The sequence below is a fragment of the Carettochelys insculpta genome, chromosome 11 (genome assembly GCF_033958435.1).
Source record: "Carettochelys insculpta isolate YL-2023 chromosome 11, ASM3395843v1, whole genome shotgun sequence".
Taxonomy (NCBI): Eukaryota; Metazoa; Chordata; order Testudines; family Carettochelyidae; genus Carettochelys; species Carettochelys insculpta.
In genome coordinates, this window is record NC_134147.1 from 14,955,404 (window position 1) to 14,981,278 (window position 25,875).

General features: G+C 40.7%; 1 protein-coding gene across 1 annotated transcript in view; it reads right to left on the reverse strand.

Annotated features, from left to right (window-relative positions):
- Positions 1 to 17,320: 17,320 nt before the first annotated feature.
- Positions 17,321 to 25,875, reverse strand: part of WNT7A (Wnt family member 7A) — a 61,420-nt gene continuing 52,865 nt past the window's right edge. Inside the window, exon 4 of the mRNA XM_075005075.1 lies at positions 17,321 to 17,800. Coding sequence (XP_074861176.1) covers positions 17,321 to 17,800 — 480 coding nt within the window. The remainder of the gene's footprint in view (positions 17,801 to 25,875) is intronic.

Consider the following 25,875-nt stretch of genomic DNA (forward strand, 5'->3'; position numbering starts at 1 on the left):
TTTAAAAAGGTCACCAGGCTGCTGATTCAACTTTTCTGTCCCAAAAGATCCATCAAGCTAAACAGTCACATCTGCAGAGACCCTGTGCAACACTGATAGTTTCCCAGGTACTGGACACACCAACCATGTCTCTAAGGTGCTGCATACTTTGCCCTTTCCTGTATCCTCCAAGCCGTAATAACCTCCTTTGCAAGGGTGGACCCCAAATTGATAGAGAACTAATGGATGCATCAAGGTGTTTGTTGGTGCATTTGGGCTAGGTAGACACCCCCAAAGCAGTGTAGAAGACTCACAATATGCAGATAAGATGAGCTGTATGATAAACACACTAGAATAGCCCAGCATGCAACCTGCATCATTTGAGATGTGCATGAGACAAATTTGTACTGGGAGGTCCAGGCAACCTCCTCTACGACACTTTTGGAGAAATTGCTCCAATGTCCCTCTCCTCAGTGGCCCGAATTTAACAAGGACCTCTGAGTAGCACTCAATATTTTGTCTCTAGCGCACAATTTTGCCCTTTGCCACAAGCCAAATTCCTATTAGTTTAGCATCCTATTACTTCTATACATTGGACTCAGTTTGGGGGAGAGGGAGGTGCATAAATAATATTTTACCCGAGGCAAAAAAATACCTGCTTAAATTACTCTTGGCTCTGGCATTATGCCTGTTCAAGTGAACTGTGTTGGAGTGTGAACCTCACCTTCTGTTTTTGTATGAAGTGTGATGAGCTAATATTTTGTCTGAGTTACTAATAAAAGTGTCAAGTGTCTAGTTTCTGATACAACCCTCATGGGGTTCTGCTTCTCACCAAACTCCATGAAGAGCTCTTACTTATCAATTCCAACTTTCTGCCTCAATTTTCTCTTATGGAAACATCATACTATTCCACCCCTTCAAAACTGGCATGTAGACTAAATTCATAATATTTGAGATCTCATTTTTTCACATTGCCATAAGTTGTATCAAGCTCCACTGTCTCCAGTCCTTAGAGAGATTTAATTTTCACAGTGGCTAAGCAGTGGCTAAGCAGTTCATTTTATATTATGAACCTCATGGGCAAACCACAGCTTCTAGGCTCACAGTGATGAAGGATTTTAATGGGTCAATGGCAGGGAACTGTGAGCCAAAGCTAAAGAAATTGGTGGAGTTTGTTCACTAGAACCAGAAGTTTGGGAATATGTACATTGAAGCTGCAATTTAAACTCAGAAAAAGGATTGCGGACAGGTGATGCAAGGGTGACGTTGGCTCAGGGAAGTAATTACATAGGCAGAAAAAGTACATGTAAGTGCTCCATAATTTACTGAAGTGGTTCACTTGACTGATGTATTTTCTTGACCCAGTAGGGTATAGTAATAGTCACTGAGTTACAGCATAGTTCCAGTATAAAGAGCCATCATCACTGTCCACCATAAATTATTAACTACTGTCTCATTCCAGGTGTACACAGGTGCTGTATTAAAAAAGGTGATAAAATTTATGTTTGTAAACACAACTCTGTCAAACTAATCCCATTTCTGGCAAATTAAGATGTTATGCATGTCTCTTCAGTAAGGGCATACGCATATTTACAGGAAATAATACCCCAAGTATATAATTAGGTTTAAAAAGGCAAACTCTAAGATCACAGAGTCGTGTTTTGTTTTTTTTAAAATCAGTAGCCATGAAACAAATCGCTTTGCTGGCTGAAATCTTTACCCTTAGCTCACACAGATCAGAGACGACACAGGGGAACTTAGGTTGGAGGAGAGTGGGCAGATACTGATAGAGCATGGTGCCCATTGACACAAATCCATCATGCAAAAAGGCTCAGCGCCCGAGCAAGCTCTGCCACTTTCTCCTCTTTCCTTTAACTCTGGGGCACTGTCAGAGGTTATTGGCTTCATACAGATGTTCTTTTGACTACCAGATTACATATTATGTACATTTGGAAGACAGAGATTTCGCTTTGTAGCCACAATGACAAGGAGCACCACCTTTCTCCTGCTTACTGTACTGGTGATACACAAAGCCCTTTTGACTTAGCCTCACAGTTTAATAAGGTGCATAGAGCAAAAGCCTCTGTCTACATGAATGTTTTTTTTCTGGCAAAACAGGGGTTTTGTTGGAAAAACGTGCAGAGCATCTACACACCAAATATACTTTGTCAACAGTTTGTCAACAAAATCCGGCGCATCCCCCCACAGCATTTGACCTCTGCCCATCCACACGTCATGCCTCTCTCAACAGTGTTCTGTTGACAGCTCTTTTGCCAACAGACAGGGCTTCCAGTTCACGGGGCAGCCCTGTTGACAGAACTTCTGGTCAGCTATTCTGTCGAGAGAGGGCCAGGCGGTCTGGCTGCCCTCTGTTGACAGAGTGGAGCACTCTTTCAATCTGCTTTTATGTGTAGGCGCAATCTGTCCACAGAAGTTTTGCCAGGAAATCCCTTCCAATGGCTATGTATGTCAACAGATGCTTTTTGTGTAGACGTAGGCTGAGGGATCTGCAACTCAGGAAAATGAAGCACTGATAGGATGTTGGGCCAAATTGTGTTCCCACTTATTCTGGATTTCCACCTATGCAATTTAATTAAATAAATGCTTATCCCAGATTCACACTAGTGTAATTGAGATCAGCATTTAGCACACTGCTTAATTACCTAAAATATCTTTCAATATTCCTGAATTTTGACTAGCATTATTGTTTCATTACCAAGCCTTGACTGAGCTGAAACTGTCCATGGTGGTTTTTTTAATTGCCCAAATGAAAACTACATTGACAGCAAAGTAATCTGTTGAACCCAGAAATCTTTAGGTAGTAGTTTAAGGGTGTAACTTGGTAAGTTGCCCATTCTGCTTGTCTTACACTTACACATTCACTTGTATTTGCGATCTGACAGGGTGGTATGGTGTTCTGTACACCAAACTTCAAAAAAGAATTCACATGGAATCAAAATGGGAAATATTTTGAGTTTTCTTGCAATCATATAGAGCAGAAGAAAAAAAATTCCACCAGTACTTCTGAAACTTGAGCAAGCTTCAGGAAGGAAAAATATTTTCCAAATGTTTCTTCCTTCCATTAAATTTTAAGGAACAGAATGTATACTGTACAGTTACATGGCTAACACTGATACTGGAAAGCATCCAAAAAGCCAAGAAGGCCCTTCCTTCCCTTTATGATGCAGTTGAGCAGCCTAAAGCTTTGTGGGCTACAACCTGATTTTCCACCCAAGCAAGGGGGAGAGTCAATCCTCTAACCACCCAGTATGTGATTCATTTTATCGCACAGAGCTTCCTGATTGCTTCTATTCAGACAGTGGTCAAGAACTGGCATAATTTCCTTTGACCCCACAAAACATTTCTTAGTTATCTTTTTACAAATATACGCAATGGGTCAGTGACAAGGATAATAGTCACATACTTTGTCTATTTCTACCTCAGAGATGGTGGCCTGAAGCTCTGGATTGAAATACCTCAGCAAGATGGGTATCCCAATACTGGGGAAGATGGGCATATATGGAGAGACATCCAAAAGAGGCCAGGGACAGGTATAAAAAACAACAGCAAAAGCCAGGTAAAAGGGATTCATGACAAAAGGAGGTTTAGTCAACAGAGGCACAGCCACGTGGCCTCTGCAGCACCGGCACCCCCTTCTGCCGGGGCTGAACATTCGTGTGGCTATGCTAATGAGCTTCATGAGTATGCAAATAGGCAGTCATTTGCAATCTCGAGAAGTTCACTTTGCATAGCTCTGCCGACAGCAGGGCTCAGCAGAGCTCCGTGTAGACCCCGCTTAGATGTACGGGTATGTTTGCTCATTGTCCAGACGGTGAATGATCTTGTTTCCTATTGGATCATTCTCCCACCCCTCTAGCATCACTACTGCCACATTGGACATATCAGTCTAGTATAAATACCACTATGCCTCTTGAAGCACCATAGCAGCATTCTCTGTCTGGGACAAGTAGGCACAGATGCCTATGAATACTTATCTGTAATTGGTCCTTTGTGGGAACTGGTGTACAGGAGGACAAGGTCCCCTTACCTCCCAGGAGAGCTGGTAACAAGAAACTTTATTTGGCATCTAAATCAGACTTCCTACATAGTTCAGCATCCCCTGAAAAAAAGAAAGAAAGAAAGAAAGAAAGAAAGAAAGAAAGAAAGAAAGAAAGGCCTTCTTAGCAAAGGGTTAGTGATACAATTTAAACAGGAAAATGGAGGGCAATGTACACACCTAAATGCTGCAGCCATGAAGCTGTTCAGTGGAAAAATGCATTCTGTTTAAATCTCATTATTTATTTTCTCTATTCTTCTGACCTAATGGCTTACTAATGAATTCTGGGACTGGGGTGTGGAATCATGGTGATATCCGGGGTTAAACCCCCGCTCTACTTTTTGAATGTAAATTCTTTTTGACATTCTTACTCATTGCAGAGCGTTGACTTTTTTCCAACAACAAAACCGAGTGCTGTTTGGTTTTGCATAGTTAACATTTTGCTAATGGGTAGCCAAGATTCTCTCAGCAGCTCAACAACATTTTCTAAAGCACACTGGCGTTGTTGTAGCAACTGGTGGCTGATCTGTGAATAAAGCAGATGTCATTGTAGCAGGATAAAGAGAGAATAATCTATTACCCAGCTACTACCACTCTTTCTGCCCAAACAAGTCATCAAAATGACAACTTTGGTGCCGTAGTCATCAATTAAAGTCATTGTATCACCTTTACTCATCTAGTTATTAAATAAACTGATGTTATAAGTGCTTAGCCCTCTGCCACTGGCTTTCTCCTGGAGGAAGTGAAGATCTGCTAAGGCACTGACTGTTTGCCAGCTTCCTTTTAGGCTGTGATTGATTTTGTACTTTCATACAAACTGGTCTGGCCTAAATAAACACAATATATGTTCTGAGAAGCTTTTCCTCTTTAGTGTTTAATTTGAATTGAGTTCATTAGAGATGCAATTAGAGATGGGCAAGTGTTGAAATAATCTGACGGTTGCCCAAACAATACAAAGAGAGAGAGGGGGCCAGATAAATTGCCTTTGCAACTTTTCAGAAAGACGCCAACCCATTTTTGTACTTATTCTCCAAGTCTCCTCATGCATATTTAGTGTGAGCACAGCTCGTCATCTAGATTGAATCACCACTCATCTCCCTCTTCAGGTGCAGGCCAGCCAGACTGTGCAGACGTTAAGTACAGAAGTGATAGAATTTATCACTTCCATTTCCAAATTCTTTCTGACTGTTCTTCATAAAGCATCATGCTACTTCTTATGAGGTCGATAAGTAGTAATGTTCTCTTTCTATATATGGAGAACTTGAGCCACTCTCTGTTTTGGTTTGACTCGTACAAGGTCATTTACCACCAATACTGGGAGTAAAACCCAGGTCTTCTGGCTTCTAGGCCTATTCATTATCATCTTCTTTTTTCTAAAGTGAATATTAAACTTTAATTTAGAGGTGAAATTGTTAGACAAAACCTGAGCCCAGAATTCTGTAAGTTCAACTTCAACATCACTAGTAATTAAGCAATGTAAAGGGTGAGTTTGTTAATTATTTGTTGTGATTCAAGAACTGGTGACTTCTTTGTTGCAGACAAAAGACGCAATTGCTACCCTCAGGCTAAGTCTCCACTGCAACTTTCCTGAGCTGCAACTTTCTGGCTCGGAGTGCAAAACACCAGACATTCTGAGCACAGCAATTCACAGCACTCTAAAGCACCAATGTAAATGGGCCTCAGCACTGTTAGCTAGTCCCCTTGCAGAGGTAGTTTTCACAGAACACTGAACCAACTCTCCCAGCACTCTATCCATGGCAGTACTGTTAACAGCACAGACATTGCCCAGTGTGGAACCTGTTCAATGGGGTCCACTGATGACGAAGCAGGTCAAAACCGGGCGAGCAGATTGTGGAGTCAATGGTGAAGCACTGATTAGGTATTATAATAGGGATCCATTGTTCTTGTCTCTGGCATGGGGGAATAAGACTATAAAGGGTGACATGCTGGCAAATCTGCAGCTGGTGGTTTAAAAAGGTCTTCATGCAACTTGGGTTGCAACTTACTTTCTCCAGTAACTTGCCAGTGGCAGCCGCTCATTAGATTGAACAAGGTGGATAGAGAGCTGGGTAGAAGGTCGAACCTAACAGGTAGTGATCAATGGTTCAAGGTCTGATTGACGGTCAGTTTCAAGTAGAGTGCCCTAAGGATTGATTCTAGGGCTGCTGTTGTTCAACATCTTAATTAATGACCTGGATGAGGGGATGGATGATACCCTCAGAAAATTGGCAGATGACACTAAATGAGGGGGCCAGGTAGATACATTTGGAGGTTAGGGATAGGGTCCAGGGTGACCTAAAATTGGAGGGACAGGGCAGAGTCCTGCACTTGGGACAAAAGAATCCCAAGCATTGTTACAGGCTGAGGACCGACTGGCTAAGTAGCAGTGCAACATAAAAGAACCTGTGGATTACAGTGGATGAGAGGCTGGATATGAGTCAATAGTGTACCCTTGTAGCCAAGAAGGCCAATGGCTTACTGGGGTGTATTAGGAGGAGCACTTCCAGCAGATCTAGAGAAGTTATTATTCCCCACTACTTGGCACTGGTAAGGTCACAGCTCGAGTATTGTGTCCAGTTCTGGGCACCCCCCGTCCCAGTATAGAAAGGATGTGGGTGCATTGGAGAGGGTCCAATGAGAGGCAATGAAAATTATTAGGGGGCTGGAGCACATGACGTATGGGGGAGAGGCTGAGGGATTTGGGCTTATTTAGTTTGCAGAAGAGAATAATGAAGGGGGATTTAATAGCAGCCTTCAGCTTCCTGAAGCGGAGCTCTAAAGAGGGTGGAGAGAGCCTGTTCTCAGTGCTGACAGATGGCAGTACAAGGAACAGTGGTCTAAAGTTACTGGGGAAGAGTTGTAGATTGGCTATTAGGAAAAACTCTTTCACCAGGAGGGTGGTGAAGCACTGGAATGCGTTACCTAAAGAGGTGAAGGAATCTCATCCATAGAGGTTTTTAAGTTCCACTTTGACAAAGTCCTATCTGGATGATTTAGTTGGGGTTGATCCTGCTTTAGGCAGAGGGCTAGACTTGATGACCTCCTGAGGTCCCTTCCAGCCCTAGAATTCTAGGATTCTAGATATGCAATTATATTGCTCCTCCTCCTGTCATATTTAATTAAACATGTTCGTTCAGTCAATTAATGGATGCTACAATATATCTGGAAAAAATCAAAAATCCCTGGCCAAATGTGCTTTCCAATAGCTTAATCCAGCACTTCAACTTCCCTGGCTTTTCTGCTGACCTGCTTCCCAAACCTCATCAACCCCAAACAGGTCTGGCTGCTTTTCTGCAAAGTCTTGATACCATTATTTTAAAAACAGAGGCAACATGTGGGGGCATACAGTGGAGTCATGCACACCCCAGCGTTGACCCCCCCCCCATACTCACCATCAGCAGTGTACCACTTCTGGTGAGAGCAGGGACAATTCTGCCTCTCCACTGGAGCAGGCAGCCCATGAGCTTCCTGGCTCTTGTGGTTTTCAGGCTCTGGATAGAGAGAAAACTGTTGCCGCAATCCCTGGAAATGGTGCAGCACTTCCAGAGGAAGATGCGGGTGGGAGCAGAGGAGGGGTGGGGAGCATGTGGGGTGTAGGTGGAGCAGTGCCTGGAAGGGCAGGGGCATGGGTGGGGAATGGACAGGGTGGGGAGAGGCATAGTCAGAGCAGGGGCAGGGAGAAAGCAAGTCAGGAGCACGTGGCTGGTGTGCCACCCCTCTCCCCCCACTGTTGCCCTCTGCCCCAGAATTCCTATGCCAGTTGCCTGTGTTTAAAAACCTCCATGTGCTAACATTGAAACTAAACTAAAGGACTTGAAAATTTAAAGTTACATCACTGGCAAACTCCAGAAAATGCCCCAGGAGATTTTGAGGCTACAAGGAGCAATGGCCATTTACAAAATCTAAGTCCAGCGTAATCAGTTTTCACTGCAACACTTTAGACTGTGTGTGGTTGTGGTGAACTCAAAAGTAGCCGAATGAGAATAAGGAAGCATGCATGAAGAAAGAAGTGCAACCAGTATGAATAAATATTTTCAACAGCTCTTCTTAGGCGCCATCCACTGCCTTTTGTTCTTTGTCATTCCTATGTACGTGCCCACCAACGGGGGAAGACAGTGCATGTGCAAAGGGGGCGGTTGCCTCTGGGCCCTGCATTTCAAAGGGGCCCAGAGCTCTGGCCACCACTGCTGCTGCTATTTTGGCATCTAGCTGCTACAATAATTGGCAAACCATCCGTGATTAAAGGCAGCTAATTTCCCTCCCATTGCATGAGGAAAATAAATACTAGCAAACCTGTGGAGCAGGCAGCATCTCCATTCTGCAAACTGGCACATTGGCTCAAAGTAAAAATGAAAATGTGACAATGAAGGATTTTCATAAGAGGCTTTTGTACATAACGCATTGATCCCAAATCACACTTGTACGTATCTCTTTTTAGAACATAAGTCCCGTAACTAGGGCTACGTCTAGACTCCAGGCTTCTGTCAGCAAAACAGAGTGCCCAGACTGCAGATCTCTCAGAAGTGATCTGCCAGTTGGGAGTGTTATGTCAACATGCCTGTACACCTCATTCCACAAGGAAGAATGGATGTCTCGGCAGAGGGTGGGGTTTCCTGTCATTTGGCCCCCTGTGCACAATTTGCATATCTTTTGCCGACAGTTCTCAGCAATCTAGACACAGCCTTAGAGTACCATGCTGCACAGAAAAAGTGTGACCTCTCTTATAAGATACTCATGAGTATTTTGCAGATCCCACGTCCAGTATGGTTATTTTTAAATGTTTAACTTGTATGGATAGTTAGGGAGCTCACGCTCTTACATACACCCCTGCATTCAATATTTTGTCCAAGATCACATCCAGGAATATGTAGGAAACACCTGTTGTGTTCATGTAGCTCCAAAGACATGATCAGAAGTAGCCTAAATGGTTTAAAAATAACTCTGGAGTGGTAAAAGAATTGCAAAGTTGAGTGGTTCTGGCATCTTTATTGCAAAGTAACACAAGGAAATCCATTTGGACCTCTTTGTTGCTTAACTTGCAATATATAATTAACATTTGTTCCCTGGGTTAGAATTCTCTGAATTTTTGTTCAGTGTTAGAAAATATGCCTTTAAGGAGAACCCTCACATGCTCTGAAGTAATGTTTTCCTGGAGGAAAATATCCCTTGTTAACCAGTTGGGAAGCATTATACAATTAAAGATAATTGGCAGTTTTTCAAAGAAACATTATTAAGGGTGCAAGAGCAAACTATTCCACTGTATAGAAAAGATAGAAAGTGTGGCAAGGAAGCACCCTGACTTAGCCACAATCTTGAAAAACTGAAAAATCAAACAAGAGTCCTACAAAAAGTGATAAAGAGGTAGGGGGAGAGATAGCTTCGTTTTTAGAGCATTGGCCTAGTAAACCCACAATTACAAGCTCAATCCTTGAAGGGGCCCTTCAAATGTCTAGGGCAGGTTAGCTTAAAAAAATCTCTCAGGGATGACAGTAGGTCCTGCTGTGAATACAGGGGACTGGACTCAGTGACCTCTTAAGGTCCCTTCTGGCTCTATGAGATATGTGTGTATAAAATACAAAGGCTGAATATTAACTAATAACAGTATGTAGGGGCAAAATTAGCAAGGTGAAGGCACAAAACAAGCTCAAACTAGCTAGGGACATAAAAGGTAACAAGAAAACATTCTACAAATATATTCAAAACAAGAGGAAAACCAAGGACAGGGTACAACTGTTACTGAATTAAGAGGGAAAAATAATAACAGAAAATGTGGAAATGGCAGAGGTTCTTAATGACTTCTTTATTTTGGTTTCAGCAAAAAAGTTGGTGGTGACTGGATGTCTAGCATAGTAAATTCTGGAGAAAATGAGGTGGGTTCAGTAGTTAAAATAGGAAAATAGCAAGTTAAAAATTACTGTCTCCAAATCTGGATGTCTCCAGACTATCTGAGCCTGATGAAATGCATTGCAGAATACTGAAGAAGCTGACTGGGGAGATATCTGAGCCATTAGCTAACATCTTTGAAAAGTCATGGAAGACAGGAGAGATTCCAGAAACCTGGAAAAGGGCAAATGTATTGCCCATTTATAAAAAGGAAAATAAGAACAACCCAGGAAACTACAGACCAGTCAGCTTATCTTCTGTGCCAGGAAAGATAATGAAGCAAATAAAAAAAGAGTCCATTTACAAACATCTGGAAGATAATAAGGTGATAAGTAAGAGTCTGCATGGATTTGTAAAAAGCAAATCATCTGAACCCAACTTGATACCTTTCTTTGATAGGATAATAAGCCTTGTGGAAAGAGGGGAGACATATATGTGATATAACTAGACTTTAGTAAACCATCTGATACAGTCTCACCTGACTTTCTTATAAATAAACTAGGGAAATGCAACCTAGATGGGGCTACCATATGGTGGCTGCATACCTGGTTGGAATATAATTCCCAGACAGTAATTATCAGTGGTTCATAGTCATACTGGAAGGGCATAACAAGTGGGCCTCTACAGAGATCAGTTTTGGGATCAGTTCTGTTCAATATCATCATCAATGATTGAGGTCAGCAACCTTTCCAAGACTGAGTGCCAAAATTTGACCTTTGGACCTCTATGTACAGTGCAAGTGCTGGTGATACTTTTTAAACTCACTAACAGTCCTACTTGCAACAGCTTCATTAATAAATAAAGATGCAGAGCTTTACCATTTTGGTGACGGATGGTGATATTAGCCAGTCTTTGGTTAATCCGCAGATGGCATGGTTTTGGGCAAGCTCCTGGCTGCAATGGGGAGGAGGGGCAAGGCTGAGCTCACACCTCATGCAATGATGAAAGTCAGCTCATGTGCCACTCTTGGCACTCATGCCAGGTGTTATTGGCTCCTGATTTAGATAATGGCATAGAAAGAACACATATAAAGTTTGAAGGTGATACCAAGATGGGAGGGATAGCAAGTACTTTTGAGCATAGGATTATAATGTAAAATTATCTGGACAAACTGGAGAAATGGTCTGAGGTAAATAGGGTGAATTTCATTACAGACAAATGCAAAGTACTCCGCTTGGGAAGCAACAATCAGTTTCACCATGCAAAATGGAATAATGATTGTCTAGGAAGGAGTACTGCAGCAAAGGATTGAATCAACAGTGTGACATTGTTGCAAAAAGAGCAAATATCAATCTGGGATGTATGAATAGGAATATTGCAAGGAAGACACAAAAAGTAATTCTTCCACTCTACTCAGCACTGATCAGGCCTCAGCTGGAGTATCATGTCCAGTTATGGGCACCACATTTCAGGGAAAATGTGGACTAATTGGAAAAGATCCAAAGAAGAGCAGCAAAAATGATTAAAGATGTAGAAAACATGACCTACAAAGGAAGAGTTGAAAGAACTGAATTTGTTTAGTCTGGTGAGGAAAAGACTAAGAGGGGACATGATAACATCTTTCAAGTACCTGAAAGGTTTTTACAAGGAAGATGGAGAAAAAAATCTTCTCTTTAATCATCGATGATAGGACAAGTAGCAATGGGCTTGAATTGTAGCAAGGGAGGTTTAGGTTGGACATTAGGAGAAAACTATTACATAATTGAGTGATTAAGCACTGGGATAAATTGCCTAGAGATGTTGTGGAATCTCCGTCACTGGATATTTTTAAGAGCAGTTTAGACAAGCATCTGTCAGGGATGGTCTAGATCAGTAGGCGGTCCACAAGGGTATTGCAGGAGGTCTATGAAAAAAATAAAAGATAAATAAAAATGATCCTAGACATTAAGTTTTAACTAAATTGCAAAGTTAAAAACAATTATTATTTTTAAATTAAATATATTCCAATAATGTTATTAAGTGCTGTCTGAAAATCTATGTTGTGGTTTCCTTTTTCATTTAATCAGGTGTATATAGAGGCTAGAATTGGCTTTGATGGGGTCCATGAATAGTTTGGGGATGGTGATTGGTGGTCTGCAGAAGTGAAAAGGTTGGGAACCACTGGTCTAGATGGTGATTGGTCCTGCCATGAGTGCAGGGGTCTACACCGGGTGACCTCTAAAGGTTCCTTCCAGTTCTAATATTCTGTAATTCTATGATATTCTGAATGTTGCACAAAACATTAGTTTACGTTGTGTGGTTAAGAATTTAGGAGAATTCTATAGGCCATTGGTGAGATGTCATGATGTGTAATAAAACCCACTGTGTTAAATACTGCAAGCTACATTGTAGTTCTGCACTACATGTAATTTCATGTGCTGGAAAATTTGTGCCTGGCAGCAGGAGCACCTGGCTAAACTTGCTTTCCAAATTCCGCCAGATTCACAGGCATACATTCTGCCAATTAAAACAAAAAGCAGTCAAGTATCACTTTAAAAACTAACAAAATAATTTATTAGGTGAGCTTTCATGGGACAGACCCATTTATTCAGACCATAGCCAGACCAGAACAGACTCAATATTTAAGGCACAGAGGACCAAAAACAGTAATCAAGGTGGAAAAATCAGAAAAAAATGATCAAGGTGAGCAAATCAGAGAGTAAAGGGGTAGAAAGGGGGGGAGGTCAAGAATTAGATTAAGCAAAGTATATAAACAAGCCCCTATAGTGACTCAGAAAATTCCTGAGTTCCTGAAATTTTCTGAGTTACTATAGGGACTCATTTGCATACTTGTCTTAATCTAATTCTTGACCTCCCCACCCCACCCCTCTACTCTGATTTGCTCACCTTGATCATTTTTTTCTGATTTATCCACCTTGATTACTGTTTTTGGATCTCTGTGCCTTAAATATTGAGTCTGTTCTGGTATGGCTCTGATCTGAAGTGGGTCTGTCCCATGAAAGCTCACCGAATAAATTATTTTCTTAGTCTTTAAAGTGCTACTTGACTGCTTTTTTGTTTTGACAGTATATAGACTAGCACGGCTCCCTCTCTGTTACTATTCTGCCAATCAGTCCTAGCAACAATAGATTTTTGGGGACTTGTGTACTACTCATTGTATCTGGAACACAGTTGTAGTATGGTGACACAACAGCACACCACTTGGATGTCCATTGTGGTCTTTCCTAATGTATATTATTTAAATTTCCAAATGTTATCTAGCGTTTTCATACTGAATTTTCATTCGGGTATATATAACACAGCTGAAGCCTGCCTCATTTCTAAATTCAGCCATACAATTTGGCTTTTAAAACTGAGGCGTTTTTTAGTAGTTTTATAGTCTCTGAAATACACTATTAAATCCTATACTCGTGAGATGGTTTATACATTTTTTTTTCCTTTTCTCAACTAACTGTGCAACCTCAGAGTAACCTTGCCATTTACGAAATGAGCCAATTAACTTTACATTTTCAGGGGGGTTTCAGTTTAATTATCACTGTTGAAAGATACGTCTCCATTAGTTTTGTGCAAACATAGCAAAGAAAACTTTAGGTCATTGATGGATTCTTTTTTTATGCAAGTACTTTTCCAAGTATGAAAGCTAACTGTGATCAAGATAGTTGTCGACTTAAGAAAAAAAAAAGGCCATGAAGTGAAATAGATTAATGGAAATCCTTTTTAATTTTCTTTAGGATCTCACTTGGAATTTATTTTCAGTTTTACAGAATGGGATTTCAAAGTGAAAAGAAGAATATGAGTCAAATAATGTTTTTTAAAATGTCCAAACTCATAATGATGTTTGTTCAAATGTTTTTTTTTAACTTTCCTCCTATTTTTACACTATTGAATTGTTTGCTTTCTAAACATTAATCAGGTTATTTACATGAACATCAACCCAGCACTCCACTCATTTAGTGGAAATGGAAAAATGAATTTTCTATTGAAGGCTCTAGTCCTCTGCAGTTGTATGCATTTCCTTCCCATTGTATGGTTCTTTACCAAGTACAAACAGAGCTCTTCTATTCCTGGAGGACAAAGAACAAACTGTTTGGGGGAAAAATATCTACAAAATCGTAAATCTTTCTCCTATTTATTCTTCATGCCATTCAGTCACATTTAGAGAATGGCTAATTAACTCTAGACTCATGGCTGACTCAGATGGGCCAACTTTCTCTTATCTGGTAAGACGTAGCCAAACTTGCAGACACTGTCTAGCAGGCTGTAGTTCTACATTCTCTCGTTCCTGTATGTGTGGAGCTATTTGTCAAATGTATTACTCCTAACTTGATATTCAATTTCAAAACAGATGAAAAACACCCTTCCTAATATTTGGACCAACAGAAACACTACAAATATAGGGCAGTATTATTATTATGTTATTTTTGTTTGTAAGTGTTCAACTAATTTCCCAGCTGAGATTGTTTCCTCTGCAAAACATTTATGAATTGGTAAGCTCATCAGTCTGCAATAAAAATAAACAGATTTTCTTTGTATATCCAGTTCTTTATTTTTCTGATCCAAACTATTTAAAGAAATGCCTTTTTAAGAGTTAATGTGCTAGTTGTACACTGTGTCACCAATGTATTGAAATACAGAGAAAGCAGCAGTTTTACAGGATATTTCCCTGTGTTTAAAAACTTACTGCAAAAATAACTTTGTTAAATTACTATAATCAGTGAAGTGCAGCAAACCATTGACTGTGTTGACTTTGTAAGTACTAGCGAAAGCTAATATATAAATTGCCCCATGATTAACTATATCGGAGATCTGCATTATTAAACCTTATTGTGTAATTGTAATTAATCTCCACATTTTATGTGTATTCCTGAGTTTCATGTTGCATTTTTAACATTTAATACACAAAATTTAGAATCCTGATAAAATGTAGCCTCCATTATAAAAAATACTGTGTTAATCTTATCCAGCTTCTACTTTGATATCTCATACATTGAGGTCTGAGTTGCTGTAAGATGAAAGGTGGCAAAACTACAAGGAAACACTATGTCCTTAATTTTGAGTGTAAATTGTAAGGAGCAGGTATTGAGTGTTTTAATGGAATGTGTAAATGTAAACAATATGCTACATACAGGGCAATTATGAAATTACATTATTTTACCAAAATGGCAAAAAATTATCTTGTATTATTTCCATTATTTTTTTTCTTAAGTGGTCATAACCTTGCAATTCTAGTATAGGCAGAACTACAAAAATGAATGGATCAACTCCATTACTAATTTGCATATTGTCTATTTGTTCTAATACCTACTAATATCAATGGGAGTAATTGGAGAGAACACCCTCCTAAACAACTTGTTTGTCAGTTGTCTTGACATTTTTGAGGGTGAGTGATCTCACATTTCTCGACTGTTCCAAAAACTGAAACATGTGATGTCAATAAGACCCCAGTCCTGTGTTCCTCACTCAGGCAAAACCACCCCTGAAAGTAGAACGGTGAGGTCAGGCTCTAAATGATTCAGGCAGGAAAAGCAAGCAAAAAGATTCCAGCCAGGAGGGGGAATATCTATTTACTCACCCACTTCACTTCTAGTTTCCCAGAAGAGACAGGAAATGTCTAAAAGCACAAGGAGGACTTCATGGGACTTTGGAGAAATAGATTGTTTAATGGTTGCCTAAATGTGGTTCAAGTTTTTCAACTCAGAACTTTTTGTTGGGAAAGGCAAATGCCAAAACCAGTCGCACAAAATCTGTAAGCTTTGTATCTTATCTAAGAGAATCAGGTGATGTGTGGCATGCTAGTTTCTACAGTCATAGTCTATACTCTTCCACTGATAAAATCAAATTTGACAGTAACACAATATAGAGGTTTAACTGACAGCACACACAGCACATTTGCTAGTCATAACACCACAGTTTTATTGACTGACCCATGTGGGAAGCTAATTCAGATTTTTTTCTGAATGGAAGAAATGAACATCCAGTTAATACCAATCATGAATTCAAGCCACGTGACAAAATTAATGCTACATACCCTGTTCTTGTTTTGTATATTCTGCAAATTGAACTGCAGGAAAAGAGCCAGTTTGTACACACATCCGGAAAGAAAGTTCATTCTGCATTTTGACACCAGTTGCAGCTAAATGTATCCTGCTTGCTGCCGTTGTGTCCACAAAATGATCAACTTTTATCTGTTAAATAGCCTAAGAGTTACAAATTGTATGTCTGTTTTGAGGAAAAAGTACAGGTTATAGAATTATACAAGCAGACATAGTATAAATAAAATATTCATATAAAAATAGTCTCTTACAAAATATACTCTTATCCTATGGTTCATTTTCCAAAATGTGGAAGTTTGTCTGGAGTTTCATATTTATTTTGATGTATTCCAAACTGGATTTTCATAATGCTCCTCTTTAACTGTAAAAAAAAAAGTGTATTGTAAAAAGATAATAATCACTACCAGTTTGATTTTCCAGACAACTAGCAGCAAACAGAAAAAATATAAAAGATGCCTGTTTTTGTACTTAAACATCTACTACTGCAGAAAATATCCTGCAAATCCAACTAGTAGAAATATTTGAGTAAAGAATAATATATACAGCTTCAGTTTCTTCCTGGCCATATCTACAAAATAATTATTCCACAAAGAAAGCAACCTATCTACTTTAATTGCAGAATAGTTCCAAAAATGTAGGTAGAGGGTTTTTTTCATTTAAATAAATTAATATTAGTTTTATCTGAATAAATTGTTAAATATTGCTATTATTATGCCCAGATGTCCCAAATCCCTGTGCTAAAATCTGCAGCACAAAATTAAAAAAAAAAAAAAAAAAAAAGCAGATAAACCAGTGTCTATGGAAAACTTCAACAGTTCTACTTGCTGTAGCAAATTGTATGAAATGGAAAGACAGGAAAGACCAGCAGAAGCTTTTCACAAGTGTAGAAACCTAAATCTGCATAATCCACACTTAAGTAGAAATTCACACTGGGGCATTGTCACCCTATCCTGTGCAAAGACCATTTTAAAGTTTTGTTTTGTTTCCCTCGCCCAGTCCACCCCTTTTGCACAGTAGCTTGTGTGTTTAACCATCTTTCCAAACCAAAGAGTCAGTTGCCAAGCTCTGAGATTTCTTCACTTGACTGGTGTTCTTTTCATAAGGCAGTCAATGCATTAAGCTTTGGGGACACAGATTAGTTTAGATGATTTTTGCTCTGTTTTGTGTGTCAGGCAGCTTGTTTGTTTTTGTTGTTGTTGTTTGCTTTTTGTTTTTTGGATAATGTATACAAGTCTCTCTAATGTGTATCCACATAAGTATGGAAACAGGACAGGAAAGGACAGATTTATTTGTTAGCTTTTCTTTCGGAAGAATGCAGGTCTTTGCTACAGTCTTTTGTAGGTATGTTGAGCTCATGTGCAAATGTATTCATTCCTCTGGCTTTACAGTCACCCTCCTCAGCACACTTTCATTTACAGGTGTACACTTCTGTTCTTTCACTGCACGTATTACACTTTACGTAGCAGCACCAGTGAAATTTACAGTTGCACTGCCACACACGTGAGTACTGGTGAGTATTGTAACCTCGTCCACAGCACATCAGGTCACAGCCATTGGACTGCTGGGCTGTTTTGTTGCACATCCTGCCCTGTGTTCCCACGCTGCCAGTGACAGGATCTTCTTCACAGTAGTTTGGCGATTTTTCTATGTACACTAAATCCGTATCCATGGGTTTGCGGTACGATAGTGGCTTCTTGATTTTAAGGAAGGTCGGACGCTTGTTGCGACTTGCCCTCACTGGTTCAACCTGAACTGCTTCATTGTATTTGTCCTTAAGGATGTAGCCCAGCTCCCGGAATTTAGGAAGGGTTGTCCAGCATGTCTTAGTCGTACAGGATCCTGAAACTCCATGGCACTTGCACTCTAATTTCATGTTTTCCTCAAGAATCTAGATTTAAAAGAACATAGAATGTGTTAAAACATTAAGACTCCATCAAAGGCCCAATGATCTGATGTAATGAAAAGCATTGTTCTCAGCTGTTCTCTTTATCGTAATGCCTATTACTAAGTCCAGGGCACAATTCCTGCTCACCCAGGCAGCAGATCTCACTTGCTAGCTATGTAATTGTCACAGGCATCAGACTCCTATTGATGTCAGCTGAGTTCTTCCTCAAGCACAGGCACAACCAACTCCTTCCCCATCCATGCTGCTCTGAGAGGAAAACTTTATCTGATGTCAAATAAAAACAAACATCATGTGTTTGCCAACCAACAGTGGGCTTCACACTGCTTACTTTTTATACCACGCCCGGTATGAGGTGTCTCTATTACAATTTTGGGACATGCCAGCAAGATGGAAGAGAAGCATATACACTGCTAACCTGTCACTTTGACATGAACTCTCATGTGTAACACAGTCTGAAAATGCAATGATTTTTGCTACAAATTCTGCAAGCCAAATTGGGAAAATAAATTCTATTCCAGGAGTTAGATCTGAAAATGCCATGAGAAAAAGCTACAGAAAAGCACCGTAGGAAAACTTTCACCTGTTTTGCCTATAGTGATGTATACGTGAACACACACACACATAAATACAGCAAATTAATGCTGCAGCTAAGAAATCTGTTACGTTACTTTCCTGTTTGAGTTTTATTATGTGGCTGGTGCTCAGACGTCTGCTCTCCATGCAGTGAAGACCAGACCTCTTACTCTGTAAAATTAACAACCTTCATTGTAGTACAGCCATAGATTTCTCTAGAAATTTAAACCAGGGTATGAAAGAGAACGTAAAATTCTTTCATATTTTAATTTTTTATCATCAATTACCAACTTCTTTCCATTATCTCTTCTGGTAACATATTGTTTCTCTAAGGTACCACCATTAAAGCAGTTCTTGTTCAACCTGGTCTGTATCTCTTCTTCCCAGGCCACTCCCGTCTCTCTTCTCCTTTTCTTTCTTTCTTTTTTTTTTTCTGTAAAATCTCTTTTCTGTATCTTGTCATCTTCCTTTTTCTTTCAGAGACAGGAAGCCCCATAGATTCCTCATCCCACTGTTACATCTTTACAGCAAAAGATCTGGGGGATGCATTACTCCAGTACCAGTCTTCTGGTTTCCAACTGCTGGCCAAAGACAAACTGACTTCTTTACTACTAGCTCGGGTGACTGTCCACCCTGTTTTTGCTTGGGACAGTCCCATATTTCAGGCACCAGGAAGACCTGACTTATTTTGACAAAAGGGCTAATTGTGCCATATTCACACACCCTGCTGAGCTGCCCTTCCCCCAAGTCAGCACAGCCAGAGCTGCAGGTACCAGGTGCTGGCTGGAGAGCACGTGCAGCACATACTGACTGGCCAGGTGTGCAGGCAGCTGCAGGAGTGGGAACCTGGGGCTCTGTTATATGGTAAGGCATTTATGTTGGGGCGAGGGAGGTCGTGTGTGTCCCCTACTCACTCCTTGTTTAAAATTTTAAGGAGACCTGGTGCTCCTCTTTGAGGCAGCTGCCTCTGCAACCAGGGAAACCCCTTTGGAGAGATAGCCCCATCCCCGCTGCTCTGCAGGGCAACCGCCCATGGAGCTGGGGAACCCCCGTGAGGCAGACGCTTTCTGAAGCCAGGGAGCCCTCCCCCAGGGCAGGGCAGGGCAGCAGCCCCATTCCCAGATTCCCACAGCACGTAAATGGTTACAGTTGGTAAATGTTGACTTTGTAATGTCATATACGCCTCATCGAAAGACAAGAAGAAAACTCTTGCACTAGAAGCTACGAGCACAAAGAATTCTCCATTATAAACTTCTGGCTGACTTCCATTCAGTTAAAATATATATTTCTAATTTTTTTACGTATTAGTTATAAAAATGTAGTATGCCTTTTCAATAAGTGCTCACTAAACAACGTTATTCTGAAAGTTTGTATTGCATAAGTCTGCCTGATTTCCATTGAACTCGCTGTAGTCTAAGCAATTTTACAAGGTGTGCTGTATTTGGCATAGGGAAATAGGGTCACCCTACTGCTAGCTGCAAGAGCCCTGTAGTTGAGTTTACATACCACATAGAGAAAACTCGTGAGTTTCACATATTTCATTCTGCACTGCTACATCAGATTATGATTTGTGAGACAACAAAATAATGCTATAGGCTAGATTTGCCTGTGTCTGAAACTGGCAATGTCTTTAGGAGTGGAGGCTCTAGCCACAGAGGGATTGCCAATGGTGCAAGAGGCCTATATCATTCTCTCTCAAGGGTTTGCAACAGGTCAGCATGACCCCAAAAGTGAGCAGCCTGCCAGGAATGGGCATTGCCAAAGCGAACTGGAAACTTGAAACATTTCTCAAGCTGCCTTTGGCCAATGCACCTCTCATGGATTCCCAAAATCATAGAATCATAGAACAAGAGAGCTGGAAGAGACCTAAAAAAGCCATCGAGTCCAGCCCCCTGCTCTAAGCAGAACCAAACCCATCAGATCAGCCCTGCCCGGGCTTTGTTGAGGTGAGACTTAAACACCTGCAGGGATGGAGACCCTACTACTTCCCTGGGCAGACCATTCCACTGCTTTGCCGCCCTCCTAGTGAAAAAGTTTTTCCTAATGTTCAACCTGGGCCTTTCCAACCGCAACTTGAGACCATTGTTCAGTGTTCTGCCATCCGTGACCACTGTGAACAGCCTCTCTCCAGCCTCTTTGCAACCTCCCTTCAGTAAGCTGAAGGCTGTTATCAAGTCCCCCCTTAGTCTTCTCTTCTGCAAACTAAACAGTCCCAATTCCCTCAACCTTTCTTCATAGATCATATGCTCCAGCCCGCTAATTATTTTGGTCAGCCTCCGCTGGACCCTCTCCAGTGTATCCACATCCTTCCAATAATTGGGGGCCCAGAACTGGACACAGTACTCCAGATGCGGCCTCACCAAAGCCGAATAAAGAGGAATAATCACTTCTCTGGATCTACTGGCAACGCTCCTCTTGAGGCAACCTAATATGCCAATATCTTTCTTGTTTACAACGGCACACTGTTGACTCATGTCCAGCTTCTCATCCATTACAACTCCCAGGTCCTTTTCTGCAAAACTACTACCAAGCCAGTCGGACCCCAGCCTGTAACAATGCTTGGGATTCTTCTGGCCCAAGTGCAGGACTCTGCACTTGTCCTTATTGAACCTCATCAGATTTCTTGCAACCCAGTCTTCCAATTTGTCTAAGTCAGCCTGGACCCTGTCCTTACCCTCCAGAGTATCTACCTCTCCCCCTAGCTTAGTGTCATCCTAGCTTAGTGTCATCAGTTTAAAGTTCCCCTCCCCTGTGGAACCTTCACAGAAGGATAACAGTGCAAACACTCTATTTTCTTAGGGGTACAGTGACCAGTTTGTCACAAGAAGTTGCAGACTGCACAGATGGGGACAAATCCAACTCTATATATTCAAAGAAATGGAGAGCTGCATACTTAAGACAGTTTTAAATTGCAACACAAAGTTGGGCTTCTTAACTTGTGTTCTATGTGCTAACTAAACTGTGGTGGGGATTAGCTGGTGCTGACAGATCAATAGTTGTGCAAATTGGTGTTACTGAAGATGAAAACAGTAAGCACTGCAATTATAGGTGTTACACATATTATTCCTATATTCTGTAGCTTAATAGGCCATACTGTAACTGCTATTGCTTAGCCTTCTGAGGAAAGTTGGAACACTATTGTATTGTGTGTCTGTCAAAAAATAAAAAGTTACTAGGGTTTTCGGGTTTTGTTTGAATTTTCAAAACAATGAAGAGCTGGAATTAGAAAATATTAGCTATGGTGATCTCACTTTTGTTCCAGGTGTAGAACTGTCTTGGAAGTTACTGAGTGTGTAGTAGTGCCAGGACTGAAGTGTCTAAAGAGTATAAATATGAACAGAAAATACCAATAGTTTTCGGGTATAATAGGTTGCATCTTGAAAATGTGTGTATTTAGCAGTATGTTGTATGGATGTGAAACATGGGTGATAATGAAAGATTCGAAAAGAAGAATATTGGTGTTCAAAAGGAGTTGTTACAGAAAGATTCTGAGAATAGGATGGATGCAGAAGGTTACCAATGAGGAATTATATAGAACGATACAGCCGAAAGAGAACCTGCTGCAGAAGGTTATAAAACAGAAACTACAACTATTTGGGCATATTTGCAGAATGAACGATGAACGAAAAATCACGACCCTGGTATCTGGCATAATGGATTGTTCGAATAGGTGAGGCAGACCCCAGGAAGAATGGATAGATGATATAGTAGATTGGTTCGGAGCTAGTCTACATAACCTAAGCCACTTCGTACTGGACAGAGAATGATGGAAAGGAATAGTGAGAAAGGCATCAGACACCAACGGGCGCTGAGCCCACAGTTATTCATGATGATGATGATGATGCATCTGGGAGTTCCCATCCAGATCTACATCTAATGGCTTGCTATGATCTATCTAATGTATGGACCAAAATCCAGATCTGGTAATGTTTAAATTCAGATCCACATCTGAACAGCTTTGCAACTCCACTTCAATTTAGATTTACATGATGGATTATTTTGGTTATTTGAGATACTTCCTCACTCATTCATAATAGTGGCACAACAAGGAGAGAGACAGAGACATAAAAGGAAACACAGTTCAGCAACTTGAAAGTAACATTGATTCTGTCAACCTCGTGTTTTGAGCTGATTTGCGAAATCTTTCTGATATTAACAACTTCTCTTGTTCAAGGGGCTGGTTTTGTAATCTGGTGTAAAGTAGCAAGAAAAATAATAAAACCCAACAGCCATGTACTAATTCTCACATCAAGATAGTGCAGATTGTCTTGAAATGTTAATAATAAATATGTATTCCCAAGGTTCTTTCTTCTCTAAATGTAACTTTCATTTCAGATAGCCTAGGTTCACTTTCAGTATATTTCATTAACATCCTGTTTGCAGACAGTGATCACTGAGGGAATAAACAGTTCAGCTGGAAAGAGCTGAGTAAGCTGATGCAATGGATCAACAATTGAAAGACTCCATGCCATGTGTTGACCTTGTTCTGTGTGAAGTATCTTGATGCCAACTGGAACTAGCTTAGGAAGTTTTCTGGTCTCAGGACTAGATTCCAATAGTTGGGACACCTTCATCTAAACATGATACTTTTGAATAATAGCAAATGAATAATAGCAAATGAACCTGATCATGGGTTCTTTGTTAGAAGAACAAAGAATTATTTTATATTGTGCCATGCTTGATGGTGCCCCTTTAGTTTTTAATGTAATAACTAACTGAACTGCTAACTGGCTTTTTTGTTTGTTTGTTTGTTTGTTTATGTATCACCCATCTGGGACAAGTTTAGGTTGGGGTAAATTTGGCGCAGTGACTTGAAATGCAAGTGTACCTTCCATCCCACTCTGCCTTCCCTCCTAATTAGAAAAAAAACTAGGGATGTGAAAGTAAAGATCTGCTTGTTTGAAGGTTTAGCTAGTGAGTTGTATGTCACATTAGACTAGGTACCAGTAAAGATCACAGTTTGATTTGCTCTAAAAGACTGTAATCTGGAGGATACATAATTGCAACCTTGTGGCCTCTGTTTCTTCACCAACTTATCATACCCAACATTATGAGCCACAGAAGGCAAAGTTGTTGGGACTGTAATAATTGCTGACTTTCTCTGGAAGTGGCATGCTAGTAAATGGCCCAAAATATGCTAATGAGGCACAGATGTAAATTTCCAGTGCCTCATTAGCATAAGGTCACATGATTTGGAGTCCATAAGAAGCTCTTCTGGACTCCAAAACAGTTTGTAGAAGCTCGGCCCCTGGGGGGTTTTCCAGAAGGAAGTCGTCCGTCCAGAGGCCCCTTCTTCCTGAAAATTTTTGGGAAGAAGGGGCCTCTGGAAGGATGACTTTCTTCCGGGAGACCCCCCCAAGGGGCTGAGCTTCTACACACTGTTTTGGAGTCCAGAAGACCTTCTTCTGGACTCCAAACCATGTGACCCTATGCTAATGAGGCACCAGGAATTTATGTCCATGCCTCATTTGCATATTTTGAGCCATTTATTAGCATGCCGCTTTCGGGTTTTCCACTAACCCCACACACACAATTTCGTATAGTAAACTGTCAATACTTGTTGATCATTCTCATGCACCCTGTAAACCTCTCCCTTCCTGGGAAATACTTTACAATGAGAGTGTGGAAAGAAAAACCTGCACAAGTGTTCTGTGGTGATATTAGTGGCAGTTATCCCATGCTTTGAGAATCATATGAGGAGCTTAAACAATGGATAAAGAAAAAAGGAGAGAAATAAACAAGATGAGAACTAATTTTATGTTTAAATCTTATACCGTATTTTGACAAATCAGATATTGCAGCATTTTTGTTACCAAGGTAAGTCAGAATTCCATACTTGCATAGTTTACTTCTCACAATTTCACTTGCTTAAGCCATTGATACACTGTTCTGGAATAATTTTACTGGGTCAAACCCTATCTTTCATGGACAACACAAGATCCTGACTTCGAGGTGAAACCAATGCACGGAGACTCTGACATCACAAACTAGGACACAAGACACAAGTCACACCAAAACTAAGTGAAACAGTTTGTAGGATTCATGGTCATTACACCTTCTGAGAAGCCTTCACCAAAAGTGTTTCTGCAAAATGCGTTGCTCTGAGGGCTCCTAAATATAACCCTTCCTCTTTTCTCCTAAATGTAGCCTCTGAGATTGAGGGTACTTCTTCACTTTTCTAGGGAGATCGTGAAGGAGAAAAACAACCACAGCACAAAATCCTTAAAAAAAACATCAAGACACATACTTACAAGAATGTATCTTGGGAAAGACACATTTTCTTTACAGGAAGACACAGGCCCAGTGCACTGACCTTTAAGGCTATGTCTACACTTCAGCTGGAGTTATAATTCCCAGGTTGAGAAGGCATACCTGTACTAGCTCTGCTCAAGAATGCACTAAAAAAGAGTATAGCTATGGTATAATTATGGTATAATTCCCAGGTATGAGAAGGCATGAGTCATGGGAGGGTCAGCATATCATGCAGGTACATAGAGTAGATAGCCCTTCTTGCTCATGTGGGCTACGTCTACACGTGCCCCAAACTTCGAAATGGCCATGCAAATGGCCATTTCGAAGTTTACTAATGAAGCGCTGAAATGCATATTCAGCGCTTCATTAGCATGCGGGCGGCAGCGGCGCTTCGAAATTGACGCGCCTTGCCACCACGCGGCACGTCCAGACGGGGCTCCTTTTCGAAAGGACGCCACCTTCTTCGAAGTCCCCTTATTCCCATGAGCTCATGGGAATAAGGGGACTTCGAAGTAGGTGGGGCCCTTTCGAAAAGGAGCCCCGTCTGGACGCGACGCGCGGCGGCAAGGCGCGTCAATTTCGAAGCGCCGCTGCCGCCCGCATGCTAATGAAGCGCTGAATATGCATTTCAGCGCTTCATTAGTAAACTTCAAAATGGCCATTTGCATGGCCATTTCGAAGTTTGGGGCACGTGTAGACACAGCTGTGAAGACAGCTTTGACCACACTTAACTCAATCAGAGCAGATATGTCTTCACAAGTTTGGAATCAACTCCAAGCACAGACTCACCCTTTGTTATAGACTGATGCCCTAAAGCTAGGTCACAATTTGATCAATTACTGCATAAATTAAATAAAAATCAAATTATTTGTACTAAAACTGGCAACCAGCTCAAAGCAATTTTATTACAAGAAATAGACCTGACTTTGAAAACAGCACTGCATATCTGCAGAACTAGTGAAAACTGTACATCACTCATAAGTTAGCAAACAGCAAAAGAACTAAAATGCATCCAATTTAAAATGACTGCTACAGCTAGAGGTAAAGGTTAACAATGGCAGAGACCAGTGTTGTCTACCATAAATATGGAGGCAATCACCAGATGGTGGAAAAAGCACAAGAGGGCTACGTCTACACTAGCCCCAAACTTTGAAATGGCCACGCAAATGGCCATTTAGAAGTTTACTAATGAAGCGCTGAAATGCATATTCAGTGCCTCATTAGCATGCGGG